This window comes from Vicugna pacos, chromosome 8 (assembly GCF_048564905.1).
Source record: "Vicugna pacos chromosome 8, VicPac4, whole genome shotgun sequence".
NCBI lineage: Eukaryota > Metazoa > Chordata > Mammalia > Artiodactyla > Camelidae > Vicugna > Vicugna pacos.
The window spans coordinates 53,698,922-53,722,513 of record NC_132994.1 but is presented as its reverse complement, the minus strand read 5'-3'; the positions used below and the strand labels follow the sequence as shown (position 1 = coordinate 53,722,513).

The 23,592-nt window shown below is 39.0% G+C and overlaps 1 protein-coding gene and 1 pseudogene across 7 annotated transcripts in view; both read left to right on the top strand.

Annotated features, from left to right (window-relative positions):
* Positions 1-23,592, top strand: part of AHI1 (Abelson helper integration site 1) — a 248,433-nt gene that overhangs the window by 128,894 nt on the left and 95,947 nt on the right. For all 7 annotated transcript variants that reach the window (XR_012075023.1, XR_012075020.1, XR_012075021.1 and 4 more), the window contains 2 exons: positions 6,429-6,591; positions 9,928-10,028. Coding sequence is in view for 2 of the 7 variants with exons in the window: in XM_072965904.1 (XP_072822005.1) it covers positions 6,429-6,591; positions 9,928-10,028 (264 nt within the window). In the remaining 5 variants the exon portion in view is untranslated. The remainder of the gene's footprint in view (positions 1-6,428; positions 6,592-9,927; positions 10,029-23,592) is intronic.
* Positions 539-1,328, top strand: LOC140697903 (rho-related GTP-binding protein RhoQ pseudogene; annotated as a pseudogene).

Below are 23,592 nucleotides of genomic sequence, written 5' to 3'. Positions count from 1 at the left end.
TCAAATATTTGTTTGGTGATGTGTTCAGTGTTCACAGATACTAGCATTGTATACCAGGATAGGAAGATAGTTTGGTACAGAGGCAATAAACTGTGGAATTATTTACTTTCTTTATCTCTGTTTCCTTAATCTGTTATTATCCAGATAAGATCAACTAACAATAACAGGACCTTGTTTTCATTTTTATAAATATCTTCAGAGTCGTCTAACTTAGTGTTCATGGAAATATTCATAAGAGACTATATATTTCTACCACATGATGCTAGAAATAGGATTATGTGTTTTATTTCATGAAGTAAAATATAGTCCCATTGTCACTATTAGTAAGGGGGTTATTTGAATATTTAATAATGTACTGATGTACAATTCAGGATTTATTGTTAACTTTGATTTTATACTAACTTTATCTGCTCTTTTTTCTATTTTAATAATAAAGGTCGGATGTTCCTTAATTGACATAATTGAGAAATGAGACTTTCTTGAAGTTTATTTTATTTCACTTGTTAAATAATTACTGGGGGGCAGCCTGGAGGGCAGCATGCGGGCACACCTAGGAGAAGGGACTGGTAGAGATGGAGCTCCATGCCCAGAGAATGGCCAGCCACAGCATGGCTTGAGGACCAGCACAATGATGCTCAGGTGCATGGTGGTTGGTGCCTGGACCACGGGCAAGACCTTCCTACTCATGATCTATGCCAGTGATGCCCTCCTGGAGGATTACTTGCCAACTGTCTTCAACCACTACACAGTCAGTGTCACCATAGGGGGCAGCTAGTACCTCCTGGTTCTCTGGCATGGCCAAACAGGAAGACTATGAACAGACAAGAAGACTACAATCATCTGAGGCTTTTTATCTTATCCAGTGCCTGACGTCCTCCTTACATGCTTCTTTGTGGTAAATGTAGCTGCATTTCAAAATGTGAAAAAGGAGTTGGTTCCAGAACTTTAGTAATAACACTAAGTATATCCTTTGTATTAATAGGACCTCAGATTGATCTCTGAAGTGACCCCAAAACTATAGCAGGACTGAAAGATATGAAGGAAAAACCTGTGTCTGAGACAAGGGCAGGAACTAGCAAGAGAAACAGGAGCACACTGCTACGTGGACTATTCAACTTTAGCCCAGTGGGGACTGAAGTTTTTGTTGAGGCTATCATAGTCACTTTAACTCCAAAGAAACACACAGTTTAAAAAAAAAAAAAAGAATAGGATCAAAATGTATAAACTGTTGTTTGATTACACGAGAAACATCTCCAGTGGCCAAGAAAACGGTCCATTTCTCTCAGAAAGCATATGAAATGGTACAGCTGTACCCAGACCTCTTATAAATAATGAAGCAGTTATGAAACTTGAAAGAGGTTTTTAAAAAACCCTGTCCTCATAATTTTATAAAATTCATTAAGAATATTTCCCTAAAGGTCCAAGAAGCAGCAAACAGCATCTGAAGCCACAGTCTATTATAAATACTTTATTTCAACTAGAAGGTACAATCTCTCATGGGTTTCATAGTTTAAAAAGCTACAATCACTTCGTGTTGTAACTATGTGAAAAGCAATGCTGTAAATTCAACTGCCTGACTTAGACCATACACATTTCTGCTAATCCTTATGGAGTCTGTATCTACCTTTGTTCCAGTTAATTGTTCTTGTATGTAAGTTGCTTGCTAGTTTAGTGTATCCAGAGCAGTGAAATAACAAACCAGCCATATAGCCAAAGTCACTCCAAGCACACAGGAGAAGGGGCCATACCAGAGGGGAACATGTATAAAAATCAAAAAAGGACAAAGGTTTTATCATCACTTTAGCATAAGTGTAACCTACATAATTCTGTATTAAAGTTTGATGTGCTTTCTTTAAGAATACCAAAAGTATAATAAAATCATAACTTCATTTATCATGAAGACTAAAAATGAACACATTTTAGTTAAGGTGCACTAAATACTGTAACAAAGCTTCTGCCAAAAAAAATAATTACTAAGATGTTAGTTTTTGTTGCATCTTACATTAATTGGTAATAATCCTACCAGTAACCATTAGAAGTACACTTAGTAAGTCTTTGGCTGAGTACTGGTCTGCACCTGCATGGCATGGGGGAAAACTCTATAGGGAAAGAATTAGAAATTCCCAACTGCACAACTCAATGGGAATGATTCACATTCCTGACAGCCAGAATGGAAAACTCCTAATATGCAGAGGCATCAGGTAGAATTATCAGGAGAATCACACCTTGGTAGTGAAGTTTGTTGAGTCCTAGAATAAAGTCTTCCTGAATCTGTTCCAACAACACTTAAAAGCAAACCTGGAAAAAGTCAAACTGATCTCAAGTAACTGCAAACCCAAAAAAGGTCCAACACTCATTAAAGGAATACAAGAAAATCCATCACTTACCAAAGTAAACTTCATGTGTATTAGTTTTCTAGGGCTGTTGTAACAGATTACCACCAGCTTGATATGGCTTAAAACAGCAGAAATTTATTCTTTCACTGTTCCGGAGGCCAGAATTCTGAAATCAGGTTAAGCAAGTAGGAAGCAGAGGGAAGGAAGATGGTGGGATCTAGATGCTGCACTGGCTTCAGGCTGGGACAGAGAAGTTTCCTGATGATTATGGACCCAGCAGATGCAGTGCTGGAGGAGAAAGTGCTCAAGTGTGGTTTATTCAACATAACTTAGCTCGTTGAGTGACTTAGGGCCATTAAGTATATCGATTTTTGGACTGCATCATAGATAATGTTGCAAGGAGAATCTGCTGCTGGACAATACTGACTAATGTTCCACCAGCACACTGGATCCAAGAACCATCGAGAATTCTTCAGAGACAAGTGTAATAATGAAAACCTCTCAAAAGATAATGCAAAGAAGAATTCACCTAAATGTCTTATAACAGCCTGGTAGACTCTGCTTAAACCAAGAAATAGCATCTGGCAAGCACTGTCATGAAGAATGAAAAATGTGTCAGGCAAAAGGAAGCTTGCCCATGGCACTTCCACCATGAATGTGCCCAAGCAACTCAGCAAGCTTTTTAGAAAAAGAAGGAGCTCTCTTCAAATGCATGAATAGTGGTCAAAGTGTGACCAAGTGGATTTTGTGGAACATTTCATTTCCCAGACCTGTCATTACCAACATGGGCACAGAAACACGTGTTTCTAAACTTCTGTCTGAAGAGTAAGAAAAATTGCTGAAAAATTTCATAACCACCTTGTCAGCTCAAGGTTTATATCATATTGATGAGAATGTTCCATCATACCTAAGTGCCAGACCACCATGTGCAAAGAAGGGTACATTATGGAAGATACTTCTCAAGAGAATGATCAGAACACATTTTCTGTGACAAGACCTACTGGAATAAGAAGAAGATAGAAATAGTATTGATTCAAAGCAAACCTCTGCATGGGACTGTGTCTTCCAACACTAGGTGAGGAAAAGCTCCTGATGGAGCTTTATTTTACCCAAAAACAGTGAGATGACAATAAAATTTAATTGGAGATGGAGGTACATGAGTTTATACAGAATCCACTGCAAATTAAAACAAGCAAATTCTGTGTATATACTATGATGCTCAGAAGAGAGAAAGTGTCTTCAGATGAGAAGATAAGAACATATTGATAAACACACACACTAGAATACAAGCAGATTGTCATGAGCCACGTGGCTTTTGTCATGTGCCTTCAATGTGATGAGAGAATGGTCACACTGCTCTGCCAGCACGTAGGCTGTTGACATGTGAAACACACTGACTCTGCATTGTGTAGCACTTTGTGCCTAAATGTCAGTCATGGTATGATGGTGACAGAGCAAGACTGCTGGGGGGGTAGTCTCCCCAGCCGTCACCCTCCTAAGGATGGCATTTGTGGAGTTTGGTAAGAGGGACATTGTTTCTACATCAGGAGATAGCATTGTAGGAGTGTGGAACACAGTGTTTTAAGCAAGTAAGGACCCAAAATGGATGCAAGTGAGGCATTGTCCATGTGCGGTATCTTTAAGAGGCTGGTAACACGTGAGTCATCTGATGCTATAAGGTTGTGAGACTGTGTTATATGATGGTCTTCCAGAGTATCTGTAACAAAATACTATAGACTGGGTGGCTTAAACAACAGAAATTTGCTCACAGTTCCAGCGGCTGAAAGTTTAAGATCCAGTAGCCGGCCAGGTTGGTTTCTTTGAGGCCTCTCTCCTTGGTGTGCATACGGCCACCTTCTCTCTGTGTCCTCAAATGGCCTTTTTCTCAGTGCGCGTGTGCTCTTGGTATCGCTTCCTCTTTTTATAGGGACCCCAGGATGAGGAACAGTGGGAACAAATCCCCACACAGTTTCTGAAACTGGGTTTCAGGTGTCGTGAAAGGGACATGGTGGACCCGCAGTGACCCTGGGGAGTTGGTCTTCTCAGCACAGCCAGCTGCTCGAGTACTGCTCGAGTCCAAAAACGTGTCTTATCTTTCGTTAGTGATTAGGGTCTCCTGTCCCTCCTTGCCTCTTTGCTTCTTCTTTCCTATGTTTGATCCTAGACAAAGATGACTTACAAACGTATTTCATTTTGGGGAAAAATGAGAAAGCAAGAAGGAAAGAATGAGAAAAACACAAGTTCTGATTCTACCACTTATTGGTTTCCTTGACTTTAGGCAAGTTACTTAATTTCTCTGTATATTATACTCCTTATTTATAAAATTGAGATAAGAATCTATGCCCTCATGGGATTGTCATAAAATTAAGTAAGCAACTTACATAAGCAACTAGCAAGGGACCCAGAACATGGCAGGCACTCAGATCATTTTAATTAGCCTTCCTCTTCTATGACAGTGCCACCCAGGAGAATACAGGAGAAGAGGTTTAGAGAAGGAACAACAGAGGGAAAAGTTGAAAATTCCACTTTTACATAAGTGATTTGGCATCAATATACTGAGAGTTATAAGAGCTTTATAAACTTTAAACAACATCCTGCAAGCATGTTGTAAATTAGGGACTGTGCTAAGCAGTACAGTAGGAATTGTGTCTTTCATTTGAATTAAATTATCATTATTGTCCTTGTATAGTGACAGCAGTTAATTCCAAATGTATCCATTAAAATTCCCTGGTTAATGTGTTGGTAAATATTCTAAATTAATTTAAAGTTACCACAAGATTGTTTTATGGACTGTGATGGAATTCCTTGTTTCCAGTTGCCCGTATTCTCAGTCTGAACCTTTCAGCGTGCATGATCTGGCGCCTACTCACTCCTGAAGCCTGTTTCCTGCACCCTTCTCTCCAGGCTCTTACCTCCAATGCCAGGTTCCCACCATATTGAACTGTCTAGCATTTCTCTTCCCTGGACCCTCACACATGCAGTGCAGTCTGCCTGAGACACACTTTCCATCTCTCCTGGTGGCTATTTCCTGATTATCCTTCATTCTCCTACAAAGCCTAAGCAAGTTACCCCTTCTGGAAATGATCCTATTCATTATTGTGTATTCGGGCCCTAGCACGGTACCAGGCAAATTAGGATTTCAGTAAATACTTGTTAAGTGAATGAATCAGTACTCAACCTAAATGCAGAACATTGAAATGATAATTTCCCATTACGTATGGAGTTCTATAACTTGTAAATTTTCAAATCTCATTTACATAGGGAAGAAGTTAGGAGTAGTTTATTCTTTAGTGTACATACTATGTCCTCCTTTATACACTGCATCACATCTAATGAGGTCTGGCTCTTTCTTGTAACTCTGAGGAATTTGTAAATGCCTTTGGAGTTATTCATTTTGAATTCTGTTTTTCAAAAGGAAAATGTCAAATATAGTAACTACTATAATAAAATGGAGAAAGAGGATTCTCATAGAAAGGCGTTTCCTCTTAAAGTTGTATTATTTGAAAATAAGCTTACAAAGGTGTTTTAAAAGGTAGCAGAAGATTTGGATTATTGATGTAAAATACCAAAAAAAAAAAATGTTTGCATAGAAGTACACCTCAAAAAGAGACATTAACAGTAAGCCACAGTGATGACAATGAAATTATGTAATCAGGTTGTTGCATTGAATTTTTCCTTTTTGTAAAATTGTTGACATTCTAAAGAATTTTTTTTTCAGATGCATCTGCATAGCAGAGGGAATGGGACCTAAAGGTAGTATAAAGCAATTCTAAGAAAATAAATAATGTGTGAACTTTTTTTAATTTGCTCCACAAGTAATTTACTTTGAAAAAAAATTAACATCTGGTATTTTGAAGCTAATCTTAGTGTATTGAATGTTCTTAACCATTTCTCAATCCCACAGCCTTTTATCTTGCTTCTCCTGCTGTGTTCCCACCACCCCTGATCCCATTAGCAAACCTTGAGAAGGCCTCAGACTCACCAAAGTACTGCTTTGGTTTCAGCTGCTCTTCTGCAAGAGGAAGTGAATGTTGGGGGTTTTCTCTGTGGTACAGTTGTGATAAAGCTGTGGTGGTCTTATCTCTCTCTTAGGTGGTGGCTCTTTATGACTACACAGCGAATCGATCAGATGAACTAACCATCCATCGCGGAGACATTATCCGAGTGTTTTTCAAAGATAATGAAGACTGGTGGTATGGCAGCATAGGAAAGGGACAGGAAGGTTATTTTCCAGCTAATCATGTGGCTAGTGAAAGTAAGTTTTATGCTCCCTTCCTGGTTCACTAATATGGTGTAACTGATAGTCCAAGATTTTATCATTTTCTACACTTTAACTTACTGTCTTTGTAACTTTTGCATGTTTCCCAGTGGGTATTGCTTTTCATTCTCATGATGCAAAAAAGTAAAAGGGGCACTGGAGCATTGGTACACACAAAAGCAATTACATTCTGAGATTGGAATATTTGCTTCATGGACTTTCCATCCCAGGGGACATGCCCGTCGCTACCACCTTTCTTTAGCGCCTCTTCCCAGCCACCTGCTTCATGCACTCTTCTGTCACCTCTCCTTTTGCTGCAGTGACTCCTCAGGTGCCTTAAGAAACTAAGCTCCCCAACTCTCATTCTTTCTACTTGTGTCCCCAGGCATAGCTGGTACCCGCTAAAAGAAAACTACATTAGACTGTTGCATTCTCAAGTAAATTAAGCCCTCACTTGTGAAAGGAAAAGGAAAGGAGCTGGAGAAGAAATTCAAAATCCGAGTTTCTGAAAGCTGGAGATTTGCTACCAGGCCTAGAGAGATAATAGAACCAACACAGAGAGCTTGAAAATAAAATAGTTTAATGACTATGAAGAAAAGGGTGGAGTATAGCCGAGCCTTGCAGGAAAAGCACAACCCTCAGGGGTCAGGAGAGCCGACTGCTAGGCCTGGTTTGACGGCTAATACCGATGTGCCTCAGTTTCCCCTATAAAACGAGGAAATTGAGCTCCGTCATCTCTAAGCCTTCTTCCAGAAACGTGGAAGTTGTACAGTTCTGATTTAAAGTGTAGTCGAGGCAGCCTTGAGAACACTCTGTGTTTTGAATGTTTAAGTCTTTTGTTTCTGCAAAGAAATTATTATACATCATAGTTGGCTTTCAGGCTAGTCTCTGAAACCCCATTTAACCCAAACTGTAGTTGAATAGAAGTACTGTTGATTTCTAATCTAAGTTTTGAATTTTGAAGGGAAAAGAACTGAAGGAAATGAGGAAGGAAAATTTCTTTCATGAGTCCTGGCTGCTGGGCTAAAATGTTTTCTCTTGGGCCCCCTTCCAGGGCCCTGTCTGCACCCAGCACTTCCCAGTGCTCCCTCCCCAAGAGCTCTTGAGTCTCACTGCGGCTCCTTCTCCAGCTTATCTGCCGCTTTCAGCAAACTCCTCCCCTTCAAAGAGCTCAGTGTCTGGAAAATTACCCACTTCTCTCTCTCATAGCAAAATTTATAATTTCCTCTGTGCCACTGTTTTAATTCTTTTTTCTGAGTAGTAAATTACTAATAGCACTTAAATGCTCTCTGAGGTATACATTTATGTTTAAAGGAGGATGCATGATGGAGAAAACTTAAGATAGTGTGGAAGGAAGAAATGTTTGGACAGGTTAATTTCCAGTCACCTCTCATAAACTCAGCACTTCTAACTTCCAGATCAGAAGATCTCTGATCTCCAAGTTGCTTCCCTCCGCTTCCCAGCGCCAGCTGTCCCAGAGGATCAGCAGCTGGATCAGCAGGGGTAGCTGCTGTTTTTAAATCAAGAGCTGCCTGCACGGTCTTAATCACTCTGGAGTGTATCAGTAATTGTAACTCGATGTTATAATCCGTTTCTTCCAAATACAAGTGGAAACATTTCAAATATTTTTTCACTTGACAGTATAAAAAGATTGTATTTCCAGGCAGAATGGTGTTAGGTGTTCTAACTTTAGAATCTAGTTAGTTTGCAGAAATAACCTCTTAGGTTTATAAATCTAGAGAGGCTATTGATATTTGATCCACAGGGGATTAAAGAGTCAACAAAATGTGGGTTTTTTCCACAGTAACCAAAGTGCAACTTCTGAAGCATGCAGCAGTGATACTACTTGGTGGCTGCATGCAGAAATCAGTTCTGTTTCTCAGGGGCTGGCCATCTCTCAATTGCCATAATTCCTTACTGTATCCCAGAATAATTGATGTTTTCTTTTGACATCAGTCACTGCATGTTGGAAAGCCTTGTAGAGGCCAGAACAAACAAAAAATTTTCAGAAAACCGAAGAATATAATGATTGAATTCTCATTTCATCAGGGGTTCTTTTCCTTTTGTTTTAGACTACTTTTTACCTGAATTTAATAAAAACTCATCTCTGCATTTTTAACATTCGAGAAAAAAATGACTGTCAGCAGCATATTCCACTCTAAAAATAGTAGGAAAAAAATTGTCCTTTATCTGAAGCCAGATATGCAAAGCAAATGATCTAAGGGAGCGTGTGTGTATTTGTATGCATACATACATACATACATACATACATACATACATAATCTCTATTATCAACCCTTCAATTGAAAGCCATGTCCTCTCAGAGAACGACACAATAGAAGAAGTTGGTACTCTGTTATCACAAAGCACATTCCCTTTGTATCTTACACCACTGGAAAAAAAAACTTGATCAACTTCCGTTAATGACATTTAGCGTCCTTTCCAATAAGAGATAAACCCAGTAATAAAATCAACCCATACACAAAACCCATTAATATATCTCATAATTTTAGAATTTTTATCAGGTTTATTTTAGCATTTTCTCTCAGTTCAGTGTTGCCCAAGTCATTTAACCAAAGCAGGTTTCCTTTTTAGCCCTTTAAAATTCCCACACAAGTTTTTAGATTCAATACCATGTGTGGATTAAATAGATTATTTAGATTATAAGAATCTTAGCTCCAACACTGTGAATAGATTCTGTGTCATGTTTAGTGCCAGCCCCCTGCTTGTTTATTTCATACCGTCTTTGCAAATTATCCACACCTCCACCTGGCAAAATCCTACCTATTTTTCAGTCTGACATACCTACCACTTTTTCCATTAAGCATTTGCCATCCCCACATCAGGATTTGTCTTTCTTTTATCTCTCTTTAGAATAATATCCCATTCTATTTCATATTACAGTTAACTGTGAACATATCTGTCTCTGACCGGATTGTAAGCTCCTTGAGAGCAGAGACTGTCTTTGATCATCTTATCTCCTCCAGCAGTACCTGACAGATAACCTTGCATATAGCAAGTTCTTGCTAAATTTGTATTAAGATAAAACGAAATAAGCATCTGCATGAACCACATACACAGTAAGTGAAAATGACACCTTGTACATTTCTGAAATCCTGCTGATGAAAACTTTCCAATAATAACTTACGTTCTTTTGATAACGAATGTGTAAGACTACAAATCGCCTTAACGATAAGTGCTGGGTAGCTTATTATACACCAAGGAAGTGCATATCAGTGTCTCTGGTTTCATACCTGCCCCCCTCCAGTGTTGTGTTTCCACGTGGGACAGTGCTCCTCAGTTTGATGACCAGAATTCTCTGTTCAATTCCAGCACTCTATCAAGAACTGCCTCCACAGGTAAAGGAGCGGTCCCCTCCTTTAACTCCTAAGGAAAAAGCCAAAATGGAAAAAACTTTTCCGGCTCCTCAAAAGGTAAGGGTTTTCAAGGATATATATTACATATACTTTGATTTTCACTCTTTCTGGATAAAATATTACTTTATTTTTCATGCTTATATCCTTCATTGTTTACATTGTTTCTTTTAATACTGGCACCAACATTTATAATATATAAGGCAAATATTATTATAGCCATTTTCCAGATAAGGAAACTGAGGAGGCTCAGAGAGATTAAAGTAGATCCCCAGCCTCAGCCCAAGTGTTGGGACGAGAACCCAAAGTGGAACTTGGTGACTTTAAGTGTGACACTATTTCTCCTCTACATATGTTTCTGTAGCTGTGAGACTGACCCCATCATCAGCCCCACCTGAGGGGTACATGTTTCTACTAAAAATCGCTGAAGCCCACAGAATAAAGATGCTTTATCTTCCTGGAGCATTCGTCTCACTTGCTAGTTATTTTAAAAATTTTCAGCTTAAAATAAATATGGATATATTATCAGCCAGAGAAATGTCATGTTTTTTCAGCTGTGCCATCAGCTCCCTCAGGGATATGTTCTGATGTTGGTAGTGTTTTGGCAGAAAAGTTTAATAGGCACTGTGCCATCATATATAGGACTTACAACGTATTATGTGACATCAGTGCTTCCCTTAGACCGAGTAACTTCGCTTCTGTATGAGTCCATGAACTGGCTGGCATATATATACATTTTTTTAAACAAACATCATGCCATGATGGAGTTTTTGACAGCTGAGCCTGTCATGTATCGTTCAGCCATTCAGCCTGTGTTTGTTGAGTGCTTCCTTGGTATGAGTCTTCACTGAGACAAGATCGAATGGGCAAGACACTTGAGGAGCCTACAGACTGGTGGGTGAGAACACCGGCCAGCAGGCGATTCCAGCAGACTCTGGTAGGAACTGAAAGGAAAATCTGGGCAGGATGCTTTGGGCACCGACAGGAAGAAACCCTCTACATCTGCCCTGGGGGGGTCCAGGAAGAGTTCCCAGAGGAGGTCAGGCTTCAGCCGAGGCTTACAGGGTGGAAAAGTATGTGCTAGGTAGATGATCTTAGGAAAAAAATTCTAGCAGAGGGAGTAATTTGAGTAAGGCATGGTATGGAATGGTTGTGTTTGGGGAGCACAGGGTCTGAGGGAGAGAAGAGCAGGAGAAATGGGGGAGCAGGCCTGGTGTACTCTGCTAAGGTGCTTAGATGGTGTCCTTCAGACAGAGAGGAGCCCCTGGAGAAGGTAATTCAGGGGGTGACAGGTACAGCTTTCCAGGATAAAAGTACCGTTCTGGTGGCAGCATAGCACTTGGGTTAGAGACAGCTGAGGCCTAGGGCAGGGAAATTGGTTAGGAATCAATTTCCTAACCAATTTTAAAAGTATAAAAGCCTGAAGTAGTGGGGGGGGGCAGTCATAAGGTATAATTGACAGGATTTTATGATTGATGGGATGTGATTAGTGAAGTTGGAATCTAGAATTGTGCCAAAGGCCCTGGCTTATTATACAACTGAATGGATAGTGGTATCACAGAAATAATAAAAGAATAAGGAAGATTTGGGGAAATAGAGACAAGGAATGGTGTGAGTGGGATGTGATGAGTTGTTTTAGATACCTTGATTTGTCAGTAGTGTCTGCAATGCTCCCAGGTAGAAATACTCCCCAGGGAGCTAGGAATGCAGGATTGGAATTTGAGGGAAGAGCTTCACAGTAAAATGGAGAGGAGTTAGAGTATCCATGTATTATATCAGGAGAGTTGAAACTTGTAATGAAGGAGGCAGCACAGGAGAAAAGGGTTCTGAGAGGAGGTGGCCAAGGACAGAATCCGGTTGACCATGAACTAGTATTTAAGGGACAGTCAGATAAAGAGAAGAAAATTAAGAAAGAATAATCAAAGGAGAAGGAAAGAACCAGAAAACAAAACAAAACAAACAAAAAGCAATGGCCTGGAAGCTAGGGAAAAAGAAAGATTCAAGGAGGATACAGTCAAGAGTGCCAGAAACAGCCAGTCAGTTCGGCTGTCTAAGCATTTGGCTGGCAGGAGGACCCTGGCCCCTCTGCACTGGTGTCAGGGATGGTACTAATATGACAAGGATTGAAAAGCAGAATGGGCCTCAGCAAGTGAACTCGTGGAAGCCATTCCCAGAGCTCAAGGAAAAAACAAAGAAAAAAACTCAAAGGAAAAAACAAGTCAAGCAGTGGCTGGAGACCTAGCTCTAGGAATGACTTTTTAAACACTGGAATGACGTATAGAATTATACACTAAGGAATCAAAGCCAGTGGACAGGTTCAGGCTGAAGATAGATTAAGAAAGCAGACACGGACCTTGGAGGAAGCAGGAGGTTTTTCGGGGAAAGACAGGTTGATAGACTTAGTCTTGGCTTAGAGCCGGGGTTCTCTACTGAGGGTGATGATTCTGCCTTCCAGGAGACATATGACAATGCCTGGAGATACTTTTGAAGACATCTGCAAGGCAAGGGGTACTAATGGCATCTAGTGGGTAGAGGTCACAGATGTTGCTAAACATTCTATAAGGCACAGGATAGATAGCTCCATTCAACAAAGGACTGGATCATCTGGCTGTGCTGAGCTTAGTGCATTACTCCTCTGAACAGATAAAGATGCAGGTAAGCTTAAAGCATGGAAGCCTAGAAAATAAGGCTGTTTTCATGTTCTCCAAAACAGAAAGGAAGGCCCACTTCAAATGTGAGTGTCAGAGGAGTGAAGTAGGAAGAAGAGTAGTGGAGGTTAGAATACCTGTGAGGACAGCAGGGGCTCACTGGGGACAGGTGAAGAGATTCCTGAGCAGTTCTGGAAACTGCTGTTTGGACACCATAAAAATCCAGGTGGCGTCATTCTGTGCAGTTGGATTTTTTCTTCAATGGGGCTCAGCCTCTAGGGCGTAGCAGTGATGAGGGCAGATCTGGTTTGATGCACCACTGGAGTTGTTGTGGGTGTGACAGAGAACAAGAGGCTAAGAGACTTGATAGCATTGGTCAGAGAGGCCCTAGAGTGACACACCAAGGAGGATCAGCCCAATTGGAAAGGACGGGAATCAGGGGAGGACTTAGAAAGCAAGGTTCTCTGCCAGGTTGCAGCAGGCCACCCATGCCCCAGTGGCAGCATAGGGTCAAGCAAGTAAAAGGGTTAACAAGCTGGAACTGTGGCCTGTAAATACAAAAACTCTTTTGTTTAGTTGCTGTATCAGATGTCAGGCAGCTCAAGGTTATGATAAATTCACAGAGTTGTGTAAGAGCTGAAGTGAAATCAAAGAACACGTTACTAGAATTGAGCTGGCCAAGGAGTTAGGACCCAGAGTACTGGGCGGATTGTCCTGTTGGACATTCAAATTCTGGGATGTTTGCAGGAGTTGGCATGAAGAGGACACGAATGATCCAGGAGCTGAAGTCCTTAATTCTTATGTTGGAGCAGATGTCTCAACCTTGGCTTCACATTGAAATCACCTGAGAACTTAAAAAAATAAATGCCTGTCCCCACACCCACAAACTGATTTAATAGGTCTGGAATGGAACCTTGGTGTGGGTAGGTTTCTGAAGCTTTCCAGGTGATTTTAATGCACAGCTAACATCGAGAACCATTGTGTCAGAGTGACCGCAAGGTCCAATGATAACAGCTCCAAAGATGATTAGAGGGTGGTGTAGCCACATGTCGAGGCACCCAAGGAGGAGTGCTTTGAAAGTATAGTAGCCTGAAATCAGCAGCAGAGAGCTAAGAGGAGGCCAGTGTGAACTTCAGCCCCCGTGATTTGTAGCCGGGTTGTGCGTGAATGAACAGCTTATGCTGCAAAGAACTGAAATAAATCCAATTCTTGGTAAAACTCAAATATAGCAAGGATTTATGGAGATGGTTGCCTCTAACAGTATGGGGAATACAAGGGATACAGTTGAAAGGCCTGGCAGGGAATTTGACTATGGGGCAAATGCCACATGTGTAATAGTAAACATTGTTTGGAATTCACCAGATCTAAGAACTTAGAAGGATGTTAATATAAATTTACAACCTAAAGGTATGTAATTCACTGGGAGCTTTTGCAACATTGGCATAGAGCCACTGTGAAAGTTAACAAGATTTATAGTCTATGTCAGGAGCTGTGTAAGATGCTATGAAAGACACAGCCCTTACTTGTACTGGCTTACTGGTATTCCCGACTGCATCATGATGACCTCTGAATGTGGGGTTACCTGACCCCCACCTTTGTTTGTTCCTGTTGAATAGCCTTGAGCTAATCCTGCTTCAGCCAGAGGAGATGCAAAGAACCCTGTCAGTATCTGACTTATGCTTCTTCCTGCTGCACCCGTGTTCCTGTGGATAAAGACTTCCTACCCCCTTCCATGACTCCCCAGTTCTCGCTGCCTATGCCGCTCCTCTACCTAGAAGAATTCGCTGCATCAGAGTCTTAGTTTAGACTGTAATTGATTTTGTAATTTTCTGTGCCTTTGCTTTTCACAGACTGATCTCCATGCTTAAAATAGGTCTTTGTATTCCTATCCCAACCAACAGTTCTTCACATACCCAACTTTACCCTCGAGGTCTGCTTCAGGCTATCCCACTGCTACCCAATCTCTAATTCTAATAGATCTCAAAGAACTTGTAGATATGAAAGTAAAACATTTAAAAACATAAATTAGGTAAAGCAAGGGAGTTGCAGAGGATAAGAATGCATTTAGGCAAGGGAATAGAAAAGTCAGGGAGAAGATGGAGCTTGAATTGGGCTTTAAAGCTTAAGGTACATGGATTTCTTTTGTTAAAGAACGTGATTTGATCGGCTTTATCAGAATCCATGTGTTGGAATAGAATCCTATGTATCTTTCCTGTTAGGAATGTACCATGGGCGTAGTTAGACAATGGTTTACTTTCCTGGGGGAGAAGCTATAAAGAATGATCTACACTTCATGTGAGAAGTCCCTGAGGAACATTCTTGTTGTCCCAGGAAACCAAAGTGCGTTATGTGCACTCTGAGCCATGATGCCAACAGCCAGCCCTTGAGAAATATGTAACTGGGCTTCCTTGGCACCTGGTATAGTTCATTTCTTCAGTTTAGTCTCTTTATCAGAGTATGTATGGTTTGATTTTATCAAGATCCTGTCTTATAAACTTACCACAAAATCTACCAGATGTTTAATTTCATATGCAAGTTTTATTTTTATTATCACCTATGAGATATGTTTTAAAAAAAAAAAGAACATGAAAAGTGGTCTTTGATAAGTGTCTAGAATTGGGGGAGGGTCCTAAGTTTGTTGGATTATAGAATTGGTGACATGGAAGGGACCTTAGAGGTCACCCCTGGTGCATCTAGTCAGCTCCTTCACTTTGTAGGTGAGGAAATGAAGATAGATCCAGAAAGGTTACAAGAGGTTCATTCAGAACAACACTCCTAGTAGGAGCTCGGGCTCCATGCTCTCAGGCCAGTGCCCTTTTCCCCCACTGCCTACTCTGCAGCAGCGGCAGACAGCCGTTACCTGCGCATCTAGCCACCTTGTCCGTCACACTGCTTTCTCGCATCCCTGTTTCATGTTTGTTTCATTGTACCTGTCTTCATGTGGAAGTCTTTAGAACTGTGTTCTCCATACTTTTTAAGGAAGACAAAAAAGGAAAGAAACCTCCTCAGTAGTTTTCTTCTTTAAATAATTTCTATTCAAACTATAGAATAAGAAGTAAAATTATACCTTTTAATACCTTGGCAGCTGCTGAATCTTGTAAGTTCTTCCAAGTGGAACACACCTGTTCTGTTGCTAAGTGTGCCAGGTACCTTCCCACTTTTCATCTGGTTCACTGAAATGTGAGTGGGTGAGGGCAGCATTTGGCTCTTCCACTGGAGGAGGAGGAGACCAATCTTGTTAGTTACTGTCTGCAATTTGCCTGAGTCCCCAGATGAATTAACCTCTAGCACAGGCATATAGGAGAATAGTTTTCCTCAAGCTCATTCCAGAACATTTTTATCACAGTGCGATGTAAATTTGCATCTTGTAGAAGGAAGAATATTGGTGCTATCAGGAAGAAAAGAAACTCAGAAGTTTTGGGGCAAAAAGTAGTGCTGACAACCTCTGTTTATTTGGGTTTATATCTTGAATCTTTTTTTTAAGGCTTTTTACTTTTGCTAGCCTAAGCATTAACCTTTTTCATTTATTTATTTGGAGAGGAATTTATTCATTGTAAGTTGTTATTAAAATTCCTTTAAAATTTTTTAAAATTATCTTAAGGATTTATACTATAAAAGTAAATGCACTCAGCACTCATTTCTAAAGATAGTGTAAATGAAAAACAAAACTCTGTCCTGCTAATATTCATATTCACTCTTAACATTTTCTTGCATATCCTGTTAAAAATGTATTCTGCATATGTAAACATTCATGTCTTTGTTCATGTTCATTCTTTGCTTTGATGAAAATGGGATCATATTTAATATTTTTCACCACTGTATCTTGTACATCTTTTTTAATTTTTTGAAGTATAGTTGGCACACCATATTATGTTAGTTTCAGGTGTGCAACATACTGATTTGACATTTAAATACATTATGAAATGATCACCACAGTAAGTCTAGTAACCATCTGTCACCATACAAAATTATTACAATGTTACTGACTATACTTCTTATGCTGTGTATTACATCCCTGACTTATTTATTTTATGATTGGAAGTTTGTACCACATAATCCCCTTCAACTATTTCTCCCAGCCCCCCAGCTCCTTTTCCTCTGGCGACTACCAGTTTATTCTCTGTATTTGTGAGCCTGGTTCTCTTTTGTTTGTTCATTTGTCTCGATTTTTAGATTCCACATGCAAGTGAAATCATAGGATATTTGTTTTTCTCTGCCTGGCTTACTTCACTTAACACAACACCCTCTAGATCCATCTATGTTATCACAAATGGCAGGAACTGATTTTTATGGCTGAGTAATACTCCATTGTACATGTACCGTATCTTTATCTGTTTGTCTATCAATGGACACCTAGGTTGCTTCATATCTTGGCTATTCTGAATAATGCTGCAGCAAACATAGCAGTGCATGTCTTTTCAAATTACTATTTTTGTTTTCTTTGGGTGAATAACCCAGAAGTGGAATTGCTGCATTATAGGTTAGTTCTAGTTTTAATTTTTGAGGAACCTCCTTACTGTTTTCCATAGTGGCTGCACCAATTTATGTTGCCACCAACAGTGCACAAAGGTTTGCTTTTCTTCATACTTCTCTCCAGTAATTGTTATTTGTTGTCTGTTTGATGATAGCCATTCTGACAGGTGTGAGGTGATACCTCATTGTGGTTTTAATTTGCATTTCCCTGATGATTACTGATGTTGAGCATCTTTTCACGTACCTGTTGGTCATATGTATGTCTTCTTTGGAAACATGTCTATTAAGATCCTCTGCCCATTTTTCAGTTGGATTATTTGTTTGATATTAGGTTGCATGAGTTCTTTATATATTTTGGGTATTAACCCTTTATTAGATATATCACTTGCAGATATCTTCTCCCACTCAGTGGGTTGGTTGCCTTTTCATTTTGTTGATGGTTTCCTTCTCTGCGCTAAGATTTTTTATCAAGATATAGTACCATTTGTTGATTTTTGGTTTTGTTGCCCTTGTCTGAGGAGACAGATCCAAAAAAATATGACTGAGACTCATGTCAGAGTGTTCACTGCCTGTGTTTTCATCTAGAAGTTTTATGGTTTCAGTGCTTACATTTAAGTCTCTAATTCATTTTGAGTTTATCATTATATATATTGGATATCTATTCTTATTAGCACAGACAGTTTTGTTATTTTAATAGTTTCAAGATACTGAAATGCCAGTTATCTTTTGTTTGGCTCCTGAAATACCCAGGTTTTTTTTTTTTTAATTTCTGAAAATGCTTGATTTTCTTTTTTTCTTTTCAATTTCTAAAAAAATGAAACCGTGGCAGAAGAGTACCATCTACCATCAATAGACTTTTTGACATTAACACAACCAATTATGTTTTTGTATAAATATGAAGTATATAGTAATAATTATGCATAGGAATGTTAGATTATTTCTGTGAATGTGGAGAAATTACTGTGATGTTTTACTTGTCTTTCTCTAAAACCTCATTAAATGAATAATAGTTATTGGTTTTTCTATTCCAAGATAGTTATTGAAATATCCATTATAGTTCTTCTCTTCATGTAAGAAAAATATTTTAATTATTTTCAGTATTTTACTTAACATATACAGTCAGTGAGAGCAGGCTGGGTTAATTCAAAAAAGCTGGCTTCCAAACCAAACTGTGTACTCCAGTTATATTCAGGAACAGCTGTTTTCTTGTCTAGTCCAAAATAAGAACAGAGAACGCAAAAGCATCAGATAACACCATGATAGTTCCTCTTCCAGCCAAACACATGCAACCAAATTTTACATTGGTAATTCTGTCAGCCTATCAGAAAAACAGTTGGCAATGAACAAGTTGCCCTGAATGTGCATGTATCTGCCTTAGCCTACAAAATACCTGATTTTCATTTACCCTCTTCATCCCAAAGGTAGACAGTTTATTAAAGCCTGGATTAATTGTGCTCTATAGCACTATTTTCAGAAGCCACTTCATATAGAAAAAGCTTTTCCCATTTACTTCTTCTTGTACCAAGAGTGCATCTGAATTATTATTAATCGTAGGAATGACATGATTTTATTACTGTGTTAAAGTCCAGCAACAAATTTGTAATAGACAGTGGTAGCAGATTTTCCAGCTGCCTAAATTTAGTGTACACTAAATCATTACAATCTTAATTATTATTGCCTCCTTCCTAATGCTAAAGAGTAATATCAACTTATATCCTTTTTACTTTTAGTCCATTCTGTTTATCAAATACAGTTGATTTAATCTCTAATTTATATTAGATAGATAAAAATGAATGTATGCTTGGATTTGCTATGAAATTTCAGGAATATTAGCATTTTCTTTCTTTATCTGAAGAGAACTAAGTCAAAATTTTAACTTATAAGTAGATTGAAACTTAAGTGCTTATTTGTGTGCCATGAAGAACCTCAGTGCAGACAACACTGCTGTGTATTTTCTTTTTTCCCCATAACTTATTTCAATAATTTATACATATTTTGAGGAAAAAAGTGTAATTTTCATTTGGAAAATATCTTTTGGTCTAGAGAGATACCATGTCCTGCCGAGAAAGTGAGTGGGACCTGATGACGTGACAGCAGAGCCAGGGTCAGTCACCACACACCCACACATTCCACCCCTGACAGTAAAGCCCCCTAGAGTTCTACGTACAGGAAGTCTCAGAGCCTCCAGAATCCCTCCTGCCCTGAAAGGAACCCAGAAGGACTTGCCTCTCTAAAAAGTATGGTAACTAGTTTTATACGCATTCTCCTTTCACACCGTGGCCTCAGCCGTTGTCCATGGCATGTGTGCCAAGTTTATGCCTTATCTCATCCCCCCTCAGCTGTGTCTCTTGCTACTTTGGGCAGTTCCTTTCTGTGTTTCTAGGACCCTCTTACTCTCCATAGAGTGAGACCCCACAGACTACTTGCCTTTTCACTTTCTCTCTCCTGGGAACAGGACCCAGATCATTTTGCCAGTGATTCTGAAATAAAGGGGCTGTGAAATAATCCCTCTGTACTCTCCATCCCAAAACAAGGTTTGGGAAATGTTTCATTTTCTTGAAGTCTTCCAAACTCCCATTACTTAACATGTATATAAAATAACATAAGGACAGAGTTGGTTTCCAGTTTAGCAACCCACTGATAATTATCCACGTAGTTGAGTCTCTGACCCCATCCCCCATCACATCTCATTTTCCTATACAAATCTTCTGAGAAAACTTGATTTAAAGATTAATATAAATTCTCAGTAAAGATTTCATAATTGTTTCAATAAACCATTAATACATGTTTGTAGAACTCCTTCATGACTCTGAGAAGGCAAACTTGGATTTTAATCTTTGAATGATGATGAGATATATAAAAGTATAAAATAAATGATGTACTGGATCAAACCAGTGTTCCCCTTGGCACAGTACTCTCTCTGACAGTGACTTTAAGGGTTGTTTGCTAGAACAATACAATGTTTGTTCTTCATGATGTTATTTTCAAAAGTTAACCTAAATATCAGTAAGATCCCTCTTACAATCTATTACAAATCTGAAATGTGAAAGATGTTATTGAGAGAACTTCCCACCAATCATTCCTAGCCATAAATGGCCCTTTAGATAGTGGCAGAATTGATTATTATCAATCACCCTGTCTTCTGACTTGACAATCAGCAGGACCTTTTTTCAGAAGTTCTCTGATACCCTAACTCTGCTGTCCTCTTGTTTTGTCAAGCACTCCAGGGTTTCTCAACCCTGGCACTGCTGGCATTTGGGGCTAGATGGTTCTTTGTTTGGGGAAAACATGTGCATTGTAGGAAGTTTAGCAGCATCCCTGGCCTCTATCGATGGGATGCCTGAAGCACTAACCCCCCTCCCCAGTTGTGACAATCAAAATGTCTTCTAGAATTGCCAGATTTCCCCTGGGGTGAAGGAGGTCTCAGTTACCCCACCCCCACCCCAGAGCTGAGAACTCCTGCTCTATTTAATAGAAAAATATGTATAATACATAGTATTTTATACATATACATAAATGGATATAAGTGTGTCTTTCCTTAAATTATGTATCTGCTTTTAAGATTTTGTTAAGGAAATTTTGTTTTTATTTTTCCATTACGTGCAAGTATATAAGTAGTGGTGTTAGAATTATAGACTACCCTACCTAAAAACGACTTCACAAAAAGATGTATCCAGTTATGTGAGGCTCAATGTGATGAATCTATATAAAATGTCTTGATTAAATTTAGGTATCTCTTGACTACCATGTATTTCCTTTGCTTAAGAAATTAACTATATGCTAATATTTACATAAACTACGGAGGATTAACTGCTGATGTTTTTACTGTTATTACGTAGCAGTCCCAATAATGTGGTCATAGCTATCTCTGATTTTAACATGGCTCTCCTTCAGTTGACATAAGAAGAGAAGAATCTTTTTTTATTTGAATATCTTTTTTGTTCTCACAAACCACATGCACAGTGAAAGGTGTCTGAACATATTGGAACAGATTGGCTTGTATCTCTCATTCACTAAACTTTTTTGTGCTTGATGAGTCTTTTCTTTCTTTTTACCCCGACTTCTGCCTCCCTGTTACTGTGGGTGTGTTTAAGCAGCAGCCTCTGACACACCGCTGTATCTCACACGGAGATAGAATGTTTTATCGACCCCCAGAGGTTGATGTCTCCCTTGTGAGGAAATGCTCTCGGTCCACGTCCTGCCAGCTTGCAGAGTCACTGACTGGAAAGCAGTATCGTTCCCAAGATCACTGCAGAAAACATTCCTGGGCCAAGATCATGGAGGCTGTGTTGCCCTGTCCTTAAACTCACTGGCAGGCATAGGTCTAAATTACATTTCAAATTGAATTTTTCCATATGAATAATCTTATTATCTGAGTCACATTTTTTATCACAACTTTTATAATTACTTCAAATATCATGTATATTTAGTCTGCTATAACTGATATATGTGTACATGATAAATATCGTAAAACAAAAATGGTTTGTGCTTTAGTACACATGGTTGAAGAAGACAACTAAAGAACAAATTTTAAAGCGACATACCAGTTTTGTTTAAACTAATAAGAATATATATACATATGTATACATACTGGGACAATGTAGAATAAGGAATCAGTCTTTTAGATTGGGCTGCAGAAAGGCCAGCTAGAACCTCCATTTGTTCAAAGGAATCCTTTTTTCTCCCATAATCTCGTAGCACATTGTCTTTTACCGCATTTATCACCTGCTAACTTAGTGCCAAGTTATGTATACATATATTTGCCCTTGCTAAATTATGAGCCTGAGAGTTACTGTGTCTGTTTAATATTGTTTGTTGGGAGGGAAATCGAAGTTCTTAGTGGACAGCGTTGGTACAAATTGAGATTCGAATCAGAGGAAGGGAAGAAGGAGAAAGGAGACAGTAGAGGTCACAGCAGTCCCTGGCAACTAAGCAGTACTAAGTCAGCTTCAGACACACAAATCAAGAACTGGCCATAAACAGCAAGGTCCTACTGTAATAAACAGCAAGGTCCTACTGTATAGCACAGGGAACTATATCCAACATCTTGTAATAAACTGTAATGGAAAAGAATATATATATGTGTATATATACACACACACACTTATATAATATATGTATATATGTATCTGAATCACTTTGCTATACACCAGGAACTAACACAACATTGTAAATCAATTATACTTCAATTTAAAAAAAAAAAGAATTAGTCCTGAGGTCTCCTACCTTCAGAAATTACTGGTTCGATATATATGAGATTAATAGTTCTCAAACTGCTAGGCTTCAGAATCACTTTGGACACTTCTGTAAAAATACCAGTGCCCAGACTCTACCCTAAACAAGCTAATCTTTGGGAGATATTCCTTTATATTTCTGAAAGCTCCTTTGTACACACAGAGTTACCGAATTTTGCTGGAGAATGTTCTTCTAACCTCATCAGAGGAATAATATATCTATGTCAGTCCCTTTGATCGCAGGGTATAACTTCCAGTGGACCTGACTGTGTAGCAGTCTATAAGCCGTTACACATAGCCAGGTGAAACCAGTGGGAGTCAACTTTCCAACATTCATATTCCCCTCAAAGTTCCCACCTTAGTACTTTACATATAGTATATTCTCAGTAAGTGATTACAATTTTGATTGAGGCAGAGCTCCCAAAAAACTTCATAGATTTGTCAAGGAATAAGCTTAGGAAATGTAGCAGCTAAGGACAGTAAGTTAAAAATTTGGTGGATGCACAGAAACTACGATGAAAAATATAGTCAGTTCTTGTTATTTACAGTTGTTACGTTCTATGAAGTCACCATGAACACTGAATTAGTGAATTCTAAACCAATGCTCCCAGAGGAAATACACGATTAGGTTCCTGAGAGCCTGTGGTCACATTTTCATCAACTGATCAATACTTAACCTTGTTTTATGTGTGTTTCTGTTTAAAGACACTTTATTTAATATTGTCGATCCATTAAAATCGAACTCATGCTCTGTAACCTGCACCTGAATGAAGCTTAACTAACACATATATTTTATTTGTGAGGCACATCAGCTTCTTGCACTTAGTCACACTGGACAGCACTTCAACACTATGCTTAGGTACCATTTAAAAAAATAACCAACAAAAATGCACAAAAGTGCAAAAATCTATGACACTAAATAGACCACAAAAAGGACACTTATTTATTGCATGAGAGCTGAAGTAGTAAGACAGAGCATTAGAAACATGCCAAAGCATTAGAAGGTTCTGAAGTTCCGACCTCAGCTGGAAATGTGTGCATTGGGCTGCTCAGGTCTGTCCCCACTCTGCACCAGTGCACGTGTTCCACTGGGAAAACACCACACGCTTTGATTTGGGGCTTACTAACAGAGTTTAGTGAGCAGACGAATTTGCAAGTATGGACTCCACAAATAGGATTAGCTGTAGTTTGAAACTTTATTAAAAATACATTGTGGTTTTATAAAACCTGTAAGTCTTTATAAAGATGAAGAAGGAGAAAGTCAGACAT